General features: G+C 58.6%; 1 protein-coding gene across 1 annotated transcript; it reads right to left on the bottom strand.

The window, feature by feature from the left end:
• Window positions 1-592: 592 nt before the first annotated feature.
• Window positions 593-8,137, bottom strand: FAM98C (family with sequence similarity 98 member C; the record flags this gene model as incomplete). Its single annotated transcript, XM_039510883.1, has 7 exons — window positions 593-1,374; window positions 1,702-1,869; window positions 2,962-3,078; window positions 3,481-3,564; window positions 4,688-4,872; window positions 5,334-5,468; window positions 7,981-8,137. Coding segments are annotated over 7 exons (981 nt in total), but the record flags the coding sequence as incomplete, so codon positions are not given.
• Between the last annotated feature and the right edge of the window lie 4,039 nt (window positions 8,138-12,176).

Genomic DNA, 12,176 nt, shown 5'->3' with positions numbered 1-12,176 from the left:
AACAGCTGCCCCCTCTCTGCTCCAGGCCACCGCGTTGCCGGGCGCCTGTCGACCGCTCCGCCGCCGGCCTTGCCTCAGTTTCCCCTCCTGGCCTTTGTTAGGCTGTGAAGATAATTATGGAGATGGGGGCGGGGTACCAGCGAGAGCATCCATCAGCATCGCCCAGGGTAACAACGAGCATGACGGGGGGATCCCCAAACAACCCCCTGAAAGTCAAAAGCCCTGAACCCCAGGATTCGGGTCCCTTGACGCCAATGGAGTCACTGCCCGTCGGCTGTGGGGAGAGGTGAACGGGGCCTGGGGTCCACTCCCTGCACTTAGGGGGAAGGGGATCAAGGGGCCAGGGTGAGGCCAGCTCAGAGCTTCAGCCCAGCTCCACCCTCTCCATGCACCTGGTCCTCTCCCAGGACGGGGCATCGGCAGAGCTGTTGGGGGAGGGGAGCCCCGGGCTGGGGAGAGGGGTCAGGGCTCGGGGGACTATCACACGGCCCCTCTCTGCTTGGCCCAAACCCACCTCACGCTCCCCGGCTGCAGCCCCCGCGGGTGCGGCCCAACCCCCTCCCCGCGCACCGGCGCGTCTGCTGGAGCAGCCTTTGGCGTCGACACTTTAATCCCCTCGGAAGGGCCCGTCGATCACGGTACAAACCGACCCCTCGATTGAGCCCAGAGCCTGACATTTACAACAGCACAGATCAAGCTGCCAGCCCCCTGCAGAGCCCCTGAACGCAGCCCCGCAGGGTCCCCCCCTCCACGCCAGCAAGGCAACCGCCTCGTGCCTCAGTTTACAAAGGGCAAATCAACAAGCCACGCGCAGCCCCCGAGCCCCCGCCCGCCCCCTCCCCGCAGCCTCTTCTAAAACAATCGGCTCCAAATTCCAATTGCCAAAGCAAAAGCTGCAGCACCCCCTGCTGGGGAATGTGTTAAGTGCAACATGGTGCACTCCATGCACTTCCCTTCCCAGAACCCAGGAGTCCTGGCTCCCAGCACCCCCTGCTCTAGCCACCAGACCCCACTCCCCTCCCAGAGCTGGGACCAGAACCCAGGCGTCCTGGCCTCTGATCAGTAGCTGCTCTATCACCCCTTGGCTGTAGGGGGGCGCAGCCCCTCTGAGCCCCAACTCCCCTCCACCGCCCACTCTGCCTAGCTGGGCTCTGAGTCCTTGGGTCTTTGCCCCCCAGATGCTCTGCCCGCCCCCCTGCAGTGTGGGGGGGGGAGCTCCCGGCAGAGCCGGAGCAGGCTTCATTTCTTCTTCTTGCTCCGTCGGCCCCAGCGCTGCTGGCCTCCTTCTCCCTCGCGCCTCTTCTCCCAGGTGGGCATGGGGGGCTCGATCTCCTTGGGGCGGCCCCCTCGGTCCGGGACGCTGCCCATCAGCACCTGCCCGGGGGGTGGGGAGGGGGGAAAAACAGCAGCAGAGGTAAAAGACAAGAAAGACCCCCAGTGCCCCGTGCTCCACCCACCCCCAAAGGGAGGTAACAGGGGGTGGGAAGGGCCCAGCCCTGCTGGGTCTGTGGTCCTGGCGTGATGCAAGAGGAGGGGGGGGTCTCATGCCCTGGCAGCAAAGGGGGGGGGGGGAAAGAGGAGAAGCTCTTCCCCCGCCCCCCCCGCAGGCTGCTCTGCATGGGGGAGGGGCTGCAGGGCGGTAGTTTGTGGCCGGACCCAGCAGCGTGTTCGTCTCCCCGCTGGCCTGGGCGCTGCCCGTACCTTGTTGATGGCGCAGCTGGTCCGGTGGCGGCAGCGCCCGCTGCTGGTGCTGACGATGCGCGAGGCGTCCTCGCGGGCGGCCAGCAGCTGGGCCGGGGTGATGCCGGAGGCGACCGACTCAGCCTGCCGCAGCGGGGAGACGGCGGCCAGCAGGGCGGCGCCCTGGGCCTGTGGGAGAAAAATCCCTCCCTGTTAGATGGCATCAGCCCTGGCACAGGGTCCCTGGGACCCGGCCCCTCCTCAGCATCAGCAACTCCAGACGGGAGCTGGCGCCCCCGAGAGGGGAAAGGCCCCACGTCCCATTCCCCCGCAGCCAGCCAGCCCCTGCCCTGGGGTAGGGTTGCCAGGTACCTGGTTTAAAAGGACCCTGGCGACTCCGGTCACTGCCGCTGACCAGGCCGTTATAAGTCCAGCCGGCGGCACAGAGGGGCTAAGACAGGCTGTCTGCCTGCCCGGGCTCTGTGTGGCTCCCAGAAGCAGTGGCACATCCCCCCCCCCCCCCAGCTCCTACGCATAGGGGCAGCCAGGGGACTCTGCACACTGCCCCCGCCCCTAGTGCCAGCTCTGCAGCTCCCATTGGCCGGCAACCGCAGCCAACGGGAGCTGAGGGGGCAGCACCTGCAGATGGGGCAGCAGACAGGGCCGCCTGACCGCGCCTCCGCGTAGGGGCTGGAGGGGGGACGTGCCGCTGCTTCTGGGAGCTGCTTGAGGTAAGCACCCCAGGCCCCCCCCGAACCTCAACCCCCTGCCCTGATCCCCCTCCCACCCTCCAAACCCCTCAATCCCAGTCTGGAGCCCCCTCCTGCACCCCAAACCCCTGATCCCCAGCCCCACCCCAGAATCTGTACTCCCAGCCAGAGTCCTGTACCTCCTCCCATACCCCAACCCCCACCTCAGCCTGGAGCCCTCCCATACGCCAAACCCCTCCACCCCGCTGCCCGGAACCCTCTCCTGCACCCCACATCCCTCATTTCTGGCCCCACCCCAGAACCCCCCCGCCCCAGCTCAGAGCCCGTACCCCCTCTCGCACCCCAACCCCTTGAGCCAGTCCAGTGAAAATGAGCGAGGGAGGATGGGGTGAGCAGGGACGGGGCCTCAGAGGGGGGGGGCAGGGGGGTTCGGTTTTGTGGAAGTAGAAAGTTGGCAACCCTACCCTGGGGCGGGACTGGCGCCAGCACCCCTAGGGGAACGGCCCCAGGCCCCATTCCCTGGCGCCAGACCCCTCCCCTCACTGGAATTCCCCCGACCCCGACCCCTCACCTTTGCCCTCTCGGACCAGTGGAAGGACTGCAGGGTGACGTTGAAGCGTGTGATCATCATGCGCTTGCGGCATTCGTACTCGGCACACAGGGCTTGCCGGATCCCCTCCAGCGCCTCCTAGCCGGGAGGGACAGAGAGCTGCTCAGCCACAGGCCGCCAGAAAGCCACGCCCCACCCAGCCCCGCTGCACTGGCCCCCTTGAGGGGAGAAACTGAGGCACAGGGAGGGGTGCTACTTGTTCCAAGCCAAAGAGGGAGGCAGGGGTGGAACCCAGGAATCCTGACTCCCGGCCCCCCGCCCTGCCAGGGATCGAACCCAGGTCTGTTAAGAGCTCTATGCAATGGGGCTGTGCAGGGGGTTAGGCACCGGGATTCTTTGGCAGAAACAGGGTGGGTCGGGCGCCTAACTCCCTCTGGCTGCTTTTGAAAGCTGCAGCCCAGGCCGGGACCCAGGGCCGGCCCTGAGCCAGGAGCAGAACCACAGGTTCTGTGCTGTGCACCCCGCCCCCCCCACCCGTACCCATTGCCGAGCCGTCAGCGGCGCCCTCAGCAGCGGCGCCATCTCCTGGTGGCCGGCAGGCAGCGCGGACAGGGCCTCCGCTACCTAGGAGGGAGAGCGCAAGTTCAGCGGGGAGACGCGGCGCGGGCACCGTGGTTAGGGAAAGGTGACACCTGCCGGGCGGCTCCCTGCACCACGGGGACGGCCCGGCAGCCCGAGACACCAACAGCGGCTTGGTGCCCTGTTTATTCACTGTATGGCACTGGTGCCTCGGAGCTGCAGCCAAACCCCTGCCCTGAGGCTGGATCAGGGCTGGAACCCCGTAGAGCGGACACGCCCCAGGCCCCACTCCCTGCCCCCCTGTACCAGCCCGTCCCCCGCCATGGTGCCAGATCGAGGCTGGCACCCCCTAGAGGGGACAGGCCCCAGGCCCCATTCCCTGCCCCGCCATGGTGCCAGATCGGGGCTGGCACCCCACAGGCCCAGGCCCCCATTCCTGCCCCTCCTGAGCCAGCCGGTCCTGCCATGGTGCCAGATCGAGGCTGGCACCCCCTAGAGGGGACAGGCCCCAGGCCCCATTCCCTGCCCTCCTGAGCCAGCCGGTCCCCCGTCATGGTGCTGGATCGGGGCTGGCACCCCGTAGAGGGGACAGGCCCCAGGCCCCATTCCCTGCCCTCCTGAGCCAGCCGGTCCCCCGTCATGGTGCTGGAATGGGCCTGGCACCCCCTAGAGGGGAATGGCCCCGTGCCCCATTCCCTGCCCTCTTGAGCCAGCCGGTCCCCCACCATTGTGCCGGATCGGGGCTGGCACCCCCTAGAAGGGACAGGCCCCATGCCACATTCCCTGCCCCCCGAGCCAGCCGGTCCCCCACCATGGTGCCGGATCGGGGCTGGAACCCCATAGAGGGGACAGGCCCCAGGCCCCATTACCTGCCCCCCGAGCCAGCCGGTCCCCAGCCATGGTGCCGGATCGGGGCTGGAACCCCATAGAAGGGACAGGCCCCAGGCCCCATTCCCTGCCCCCCGAGCCAGCCGGTCCCCTGCCATGGTGCCGGATCGGGGCTGGAACCCCATAGAAGGGACAGGCCCCAGGCCCCATTCCCTGCCCCCCGAGCCAGCCGGTCCCCAGCCATGGTGCCGGATCGGGGCTGGCACCCCCTAGAGGGGACAGGCCCCGTGCCCCAGGCTCCCTGAAGCTCCCCTAGCAATTGGCACATCTGACTCCTCACCTTGGATTTTATGTCCTCCAGGAGCTGGGGGATGGGGCAGGTCGGGGCCGGCTCCGGCCTGCCCAGCGCCTGGTTGATGAGCTGCAGCTCCCGCCGGGCAGCGTCGGCCCCCGCTCCCTGCCGCGGCGAAGGGGGGCGTTTCCAGCTCAGGAGCCGGGCGGCCTGCAGCTCCGAGCTCAGGAAGTCTTGGGAGAGAATACGGGGTGAGAAAGACACTGGGCTCTTCTGGCTGCGGCTGGTGGGGACGCTCTGGGCTCCAGGGCCAGCCCTGCCCAGGGTGTCCTGGAGAGGGGATCTTTATCTGGTCCAGGGCTAGTAGGACTCCTGCATTCTATGCTCCAGTCCCCTCCCAGAGCTGGGATAGAACCCAGGAGTCCTGGATCCCCCCCTCTCCCGACTCCACTCCCCTGGGAGAATCGGGAATAGGACCCAGGAGTCCTAGCTACCCCCCTCCTCCAACCACTCGACCCCACTCCCCTGGGAGAATCGGGAATAGGACCCAGGAGTCCTAGCTACCCCCCTCCTCCAACCACTCGACCTCACTCCCCTGGGAGAATCGGGAATGGGACCCAGGAGTCCTGTCTCCCAGCCCGGCCGTTCAGAGGCCCCACAGGCTGCTCCATCTGACTTTCCTGCCGTCACCTACACAGCAGCTGGAGGCAGCTGTGGGCGCTGCCCAGCCGGGCGGTCACGTCCCCCGTGGTGAGCGCGGCGTAGGGGCAGTGCAGCTCCTGCAGCAGCCCGCTCAGCTCAATCTGGAAGGTCTCGGCATCTTCAGGGCCTGCACCGGAACAGGAGAGACCGATGAATCCCCGGCCCCCGACATGCTGCCCCCCCCGCCCAGCCAACACCCCACTCCTGGAGCAACCTTTGGTGTCCTGGAGCCGTCCTTCGTAGGTGACAAATCTGAGGAACTGTCACAGATTGAGACGTCACTAGAGGAGGTTTTGGAATTAATTGATAAACTCGACAGTAACAAGTCACTGGGACCGGACGGCATTCACCCAAGAGTGCTGAAAGAACTCAAATGTGACGTTGCGGAACTATTAACTAAGGTTTGTAACCTGTCCTTTAAATCGGCTTCGGTACCCAGCGACTGGAAGTTAGCTAATGTAACGCCAATATTCAAAAAGGGCTCTAGGGGTGATCCCGGCAATTACAGACCAGTAAGTCTAACGTCGGTACCGGGCAAATTAGTCGAAACAATAGTAAAGAATAAAATTGTCAGACACATAGAAAAACAAACTGTTGGGCAAAAGTCAACATGGTTTCTGTAAAGGGAAATCGTGTCTTACTAATCTGTTAGAGTTCTTTGAAGGGGTCAACAAACATGTGGACAAGGGGGATCCGGTGGACATAGTGTACTTAGATTTCCAGAACGATTTTGACAAGGTCCCTCACCAAAGGCTGTTATGTAAATTAAGTTGTCATGGATAAGAGGGAAGGTCCTTTCATGGGTTGAGAACTGGTTAAAAGACAGGGAACAAAGCATAGGAATAAATGGTAAATTTTCAGGATGGAGAGGGGTAACTAGTGGTGTTCCCCAAGGGTCAGTCCTAGGACCAATCCTATTCAACTTAGTCATTAATGATCTGGAGAAAGGGGTAAACAGTGAGGTGGCAAAGTTTGCAGATGATACTAAACTGCTCAAGATAGTTAAGAGCAAAGCAGATTGTGAAGAACTTCAAAAAGATCTCACAAAACTAAGTGACTGGGCAACAAAATGGCAAATGAAATTTAATGTGGATAAATGTAAAGTAAAAAAAATAACTCCAACTATACATACAACATGATGGGGGCTAATTTAGCTACAACTAATCAGGAAAGAGATCTGGGAGTCATCGTGGATAGTTCTCTGAAGACGTCCACGCAGTGTGCAGAGGCGGTCAAAAAAGCAAACAGGATGTTAGGAATCATTCAAAAAGGGACAGAGAATAAGACGGAGAATATCTTATTGCCCTTCTATAAATCCATGGGACGCCCACATCTCGAATACTGTGTACAGATGTGGTCTCATCTCGGAAAAGATCTACTGGCATTAGAAAAGGTTCAGAGAAGGGCAACTAAAATGATTAGGGGGTTGGAATGGGTCCCATATGAGGCGAGATTAAAGAGGCTAGAACTTTTCAGCTTGGAAAAAAGGAGACTAAGGGGGGATATGATAGAAGTCTATAAAATCATGAGTGATGTAAATAACTTTTCCTTATCCACTTTCTCCACTTGTTCCCATAATACAAGAACTAGGGGTCACCAAAGAAATCAATGGGCAGCAGGTTTAAAACAAATAAAAGGAAGTTCTTCTTCACTCAGCGCACAGTCAACCTGTGGAACTCCTTGCCTGAGGAGGTTGTGAAGGCTGGACTATAACAGCATTTAAAAGAGAACTGGATAAATTCGTGGAGGTTAGGTCCATTAATGGCTATTAGCCAGGCTGGGTAAGGAATGGGGTCCCCAGCCTCTGTCTGTCAGAGGGTGGAGATGGACGGCAGTAGAGAGATCACTTGATCATTACCTGTTAGGTTCACTCCCTCTGGGGCACCTGGCACTGGCCACTGTCAGCAGACAGGATACTGGGCTGGATGGACCTTTGGTCTGACCCAGTATGGCCGTTCTTATGTTCTTAACCCCAGCCTCCTCAGGAGGGAACGCCCCAGGGCAGGGGGTGGGGAATAGGGCACAGGCCTTTTCCCCCTATGGGGCGCTGGGCTCCCATCCAGCCCCAGGGCAGGGGACTGGCTGGCTTGGGGGAGGAGGAGTGGGGGGAAATGGGATTACTCTTGTAATAAAACGTTGGATCACTAACTGGGGCGTATCTGCCTCCATGACATCCTGCTGCAGCCAGTTCTGCAGGATGACTCCTCTCTCTCTCTAGGGCAGACCTGTGTCCCCCATAACCATAGCATCTGAGCACCCTAGAGTGTATCTATTCTCACAACCCTGCTGGGGGGCAGGGCAGAGCTATCATTCCTGTTGCACAGATGGGGAAACTGAGGCACAGAGCGGCTAGGTGACTTGGCCACGGTCACACAGGGAGTCTGTGGCAGGGCAGGAACCACTGGGCTACACTTCCTCCCCAGGGAGGAATGACGCTGCTGGTATGATTAATTATTGAGTGATAACGAACCCAGAGGACCTGGCTGGGAGTGGAGCTCCCCTGTCACTCCAGGGTTGTGTTAGGCATGTTACCTGTGTCACAGCATCACCAGGGCCCATGGAGGAAAGCCCCGTGTCCCACTAGCCACCCCCGGCCAGTCAGTCTCCCCCCCACCCCCATTTCTCTGCAGGTAACTCACCGCTGGTGGGACTGACGTCCTCCTCCAGGGGGCAGAGGGCTCGGAGCTCCGCCACCAGCTGGGCACAGAGTGCGGTGAACTCGGGGCTCTGCACCCCGGCCTCGGCCAGGCGCTGGAAGTTCTCCTCAGAGAGTGGCCCCAGGGACCTGGGCACACGGGGCAGGGGTCAGTGCCCGACTGCCTCCCCCATGGACCTGGCAGGCCAGCCCAGATCCGGCCAACCGCTCCCCCTGTCCGTGTGCCAGGCCCCCCACCCCCCAACTCTTCCCCAAACTTGCACCAATTCCCCCCACTGCACCCACCTCCCTGTTCATCCTGCGACATTTAGCTCTCCCTGCTCCCCCCACCATCCATCCCCCAGCACCCCCAGAGCCTCTGCACCCCACACCCCTGCTTCCCTGCCCCACGCACCCCAGAGCCTCTGCCCCACACCCCTGCTTCCTGCCCCTGCTCCCACACCCCAGAGCCTCTGCACCCCACACCCCTTGCTTCCTGCCCCATGTACCCCCAGAGCCTCTGCCCCACACCCCTGCTTCCTGCCCCACGCCCCCAGAGCCTCTGTTCCCCACCCCTGCTTCCCTGCCCCCATGCATCCCCAGAGCCTCTGCTCCCCACACCCCTGCTTCCCACGCATCCCCAGAGCCTCTGCCCCTCCACCCCTGCTTCCTGCTCCCTGCCCCATGCATCCCCAGAGCCTCTGCCCCCCATACCCCCTGCTTCCCTGCCCCTGCTCCCACGCACCCCCAGAGCCTCTGCCCCCACACCCCTGCTTCCTGCCGCACCCCAGAGCCTCTGCCCCACACCCTTGCTTCCTGCCCCCCCACACCCACTGCTTCCCTGCCCCCACGCACCCCCAGAGCCTCTGCACCCCCACACCCACTGCTTCCCTGCCCCCTGCTCCCACGCACCCCCAGAGCCTCTGCTCCCCACACCCACTGCTTCCCTGCTCCCTGCCCCACGCACCCCAGAGCCTCTGCTCCCCACACCCACTGCTTCCCTGCCCCTGCCTCCACGCACCCCAGAACCTCTGCTCCCCACACCCCTGCCTCCACGCACCCCAGAACCTCTGCTCCCACACCCCTGCTTCCTGCCCCTGCCCCACACCCCCAGAGCTCTGCTCCCCCAAACCCTCCAGCAGGGCGAGGATCAGCCACGCACGGGCCCCGCCCCTCTGAACCCCGATTGGCTTAGGGGGCGGAGAAGGCGGGGCTCTGGAGGCTAAGATGCTCATTGGCTGACGCTAGAATAACGTCTCCTAGCCAATGAGAGCCTCCTCTGCTCACATCAGCCCCCAGCCAATCTCCCATCACACAGCAAACCACACCTCCCCACTGCTGTCACCCATTACCCAGCCAATCAGAGCCCCCTCTTCCCATAGAGCCCGCCTCCCAGCCAATCAGAGCCCCCTCTTCCCATAGACCCTGCCTCCCAGCCAATCAGAGCCCCCTCTTCCCATATAGCCCGCCTCCCAGCCAATCAGAGCCTCGTTCCCCAATATAACCAGCCTCCCAACCAATCAGGCCCCAAATTCAAAGTCTCCAGCAGGGCGAAGATCAGCCACGCACTAAGATGCTCATTGGCTGACGCTAGAATAACGTCTCCTAGCCAATGAGAGCCTCCCCTTTCACTATCAGCCCCCCCCGCCAATCTCCCATCACGCAGCAAACCACACCTCCCCACTGCTGTCACCCATTACCCAGCCAATCAGAGCCCCCTCTTCCCATAGAGCCTGCCTCCCAGCCAATCAGAGCCTCTTTCCCCCATATAAGCAGCCTCCCAGCCAATCAGAGCCCCTCTTCCCATAGACCCTGCCTCCCCACCAATCAGAGCCTCTTTCCCCAATATAACCAGCCTCCCAACCAATCAGAGCCCCCTCTTCCCATATAACCCACCTCCCAGCCAATCCATCTGTCCCCTATATAACCCGCCTCTCAACCACAGTCTTTCCTTCCTCCGGCCAAGCCGAGAGCCTCTTCCTCCTTCATTGTTGCCAGAGACGCTGTTGGTTTTGTGCTGGCCACGCAGCTCCGTCCCCCTCCCCGCAGCGTCCCCCATCCCACAGGCTGGGCCCCCTCGCCGGGGCCGCAACCTACCTGCCATGCTGGTGAAACCGCAGCGGGGCCAGCGCCACGGGCTCAGACCCTACAAGCTGGGTCCTGACAGCAGGAGGTTTGTTTCCCCCCCAGCCAATCAGGATATTTTTAAAAACCCAAACACCCCCCCCCCCAGTTTTGGGGTTGTTTTACTGCACTTTCCTGTTAAAACGAATGCCAGTATTTCAGGAGTGTCGTGACTCCAGGAGCGGGGACTTGAGGAAAAACACCAGGTAGCAGCAGTGTTGGCAAAGTGTTGGCCCAGCTCTTTGGCCACAGCAGTCGAGCCCCTGGATTCCTTCTCCCTGCTAATCGCTAGCTCTTTTCATCTGGAGATCTCAAAGCACTTTACAAAAAGAGGGCACTACCATTCTCCCCATTTTATAGAGGGGCAAAACTGAGGCACAACGAGGCAAGTGGCTTTCCCAAGGCTACCCAGCAGGCCAGCTGCAGACTTGGGAACAGAGCCCAAGTCTCCTGGTGTCCACTGCTCTACCCGCTACGTAGAGAGGAAGTTGCTATAGGTCTAAAGTAGCAGCACATTCTCCCCCTGGAACTCGGAATTTCCATTGGGTGGGAAATGTTGACATTTCAAATTTGGTTTCATTCCCAGTTAGAAAAACAAACGTTTTCACAGAGCTCTGGGAAACAAACAAGACAAAACTGATTGGGAATTTTCATTTGGCGCCTTTAAATTTCATTTTGAAATGTGTTTTTTTCCATTTTGAGATTATTTTTATTACAATGAATCATAATTAAGGCCCTTCGTTTTTGGTTTTCAACCAACAAACCCCCAGCTTTTACAAAAGCTATTATGCCATTTTTACTGATTTTCACCCAGCGTTTGGACCGCTCAAGTACATGAAAATACTGATTACGTTAAGCAAATCCAGCCCATTACATCCGGTAGATGCACTGATGCTAAAAACAAATTAGCTGAAGCGGACATGCCAGGCTGTTTGTCTAAGTAAGGCGGTGGAGTGGAAGATACACACATGCATATATGTCTTTACTGTTAATGTGCAGTTCAGGAAATAAATTCTTCCCTAGTTGTTGCTTTTTTTTCTGTCCTCCATCCCCCTATTCACTCTGATATTTACCCAGAAAATTGTGAAGTTAATTTTTTGCACAGTTAAATTTCTGTCATAAACATTTATAAATTCCCAGGACATTTTAAACAGAATAAAACCTGAAAACAAAGGGCCTTTGTCATAATATGCCATCTCCCACTGATGTGTCCTAATAGATATAATATATAACAACAGCAGAAATATTCAATTATTTTTATTTTACTCTAGTTTTAAAATCATTAAGGGCAGCTGCAACTTAGCCCTGCTTGAAACATCTTATATCTCCTTTTCTAGAGCAAAGTATCTCCTGTTGGTGTTGCAATAAAACAATCGGACACTCTGGGCTGTGTGTGACTGGCACATTTCAGTGTCTGAAAACTATTTGCATCTCTTGAATCTGGCTCTAGCTGATCAGAACGATCCCTTTCTGGCCCTATAAATCTAGGAAGCTCGAACCAGCACCTCCAAACCCCACCACAGAAGGAGGGGAAAACATTTAAGAGTCACTTTTGCTAAGATTTAATATACAACATACACTTTTAAATAGAACATTCTCCTCTGATTCCATTCCGCCCTTTTTAATTTTTTTTAAATACACAGAAATTACAATATTGAATATACAAATCTGATAAAATACTTAAACAAGGAAAAAAAAGTTTGGCAACCACAAAAAATTATTATTTTAATATTAACTTTTTTTCTTTGTTTGGTTGGGTTTTTTTCTCTCTGCCCCCCTCCACACTTTTTTATATATAAAATAGCATTAAAAGAATCTCATTCCAGTGGTAATATACAAGAGCCGCTCTCTGCACCCTTCTGTATTTCAGTAGGCTCCCTGCTGTATCGGCCCCAAGGTTATCATAGGGTCATTGGCACACACAGCTTTGCCAGGTTTTATACAGTTAACAATTTGTCTTGTTTCGTTTTTTGGGAAGGTTTTGAAAAAAAGAACAAGGATGGAGAAATGGGACTAGGACCCAGCGTTCTATTGAACACTCTCAAATCCTGCCAGGCCAAGCCCTAATCTTGTTTC

This window comes from Mauremys reevesii, linkage group 22 (genome assembly GCF_016161935.1).
Source record: "Mauremys reevesii isolate NIE-2019 linkage group 22, ASM1616193v1, whole genome shotgun sequence".
Taxonomy (NCBI): domain Eukaryota; kingdom Metazoa; phylum Chordata; order Testudines; family Geoemydidae; genus Mauremys; species Mauremys reevesii.
Note: the sequence above shows the minus strand (reverse complement) of the source record. Positions and strands in the feature narration are given on the sequence as shown.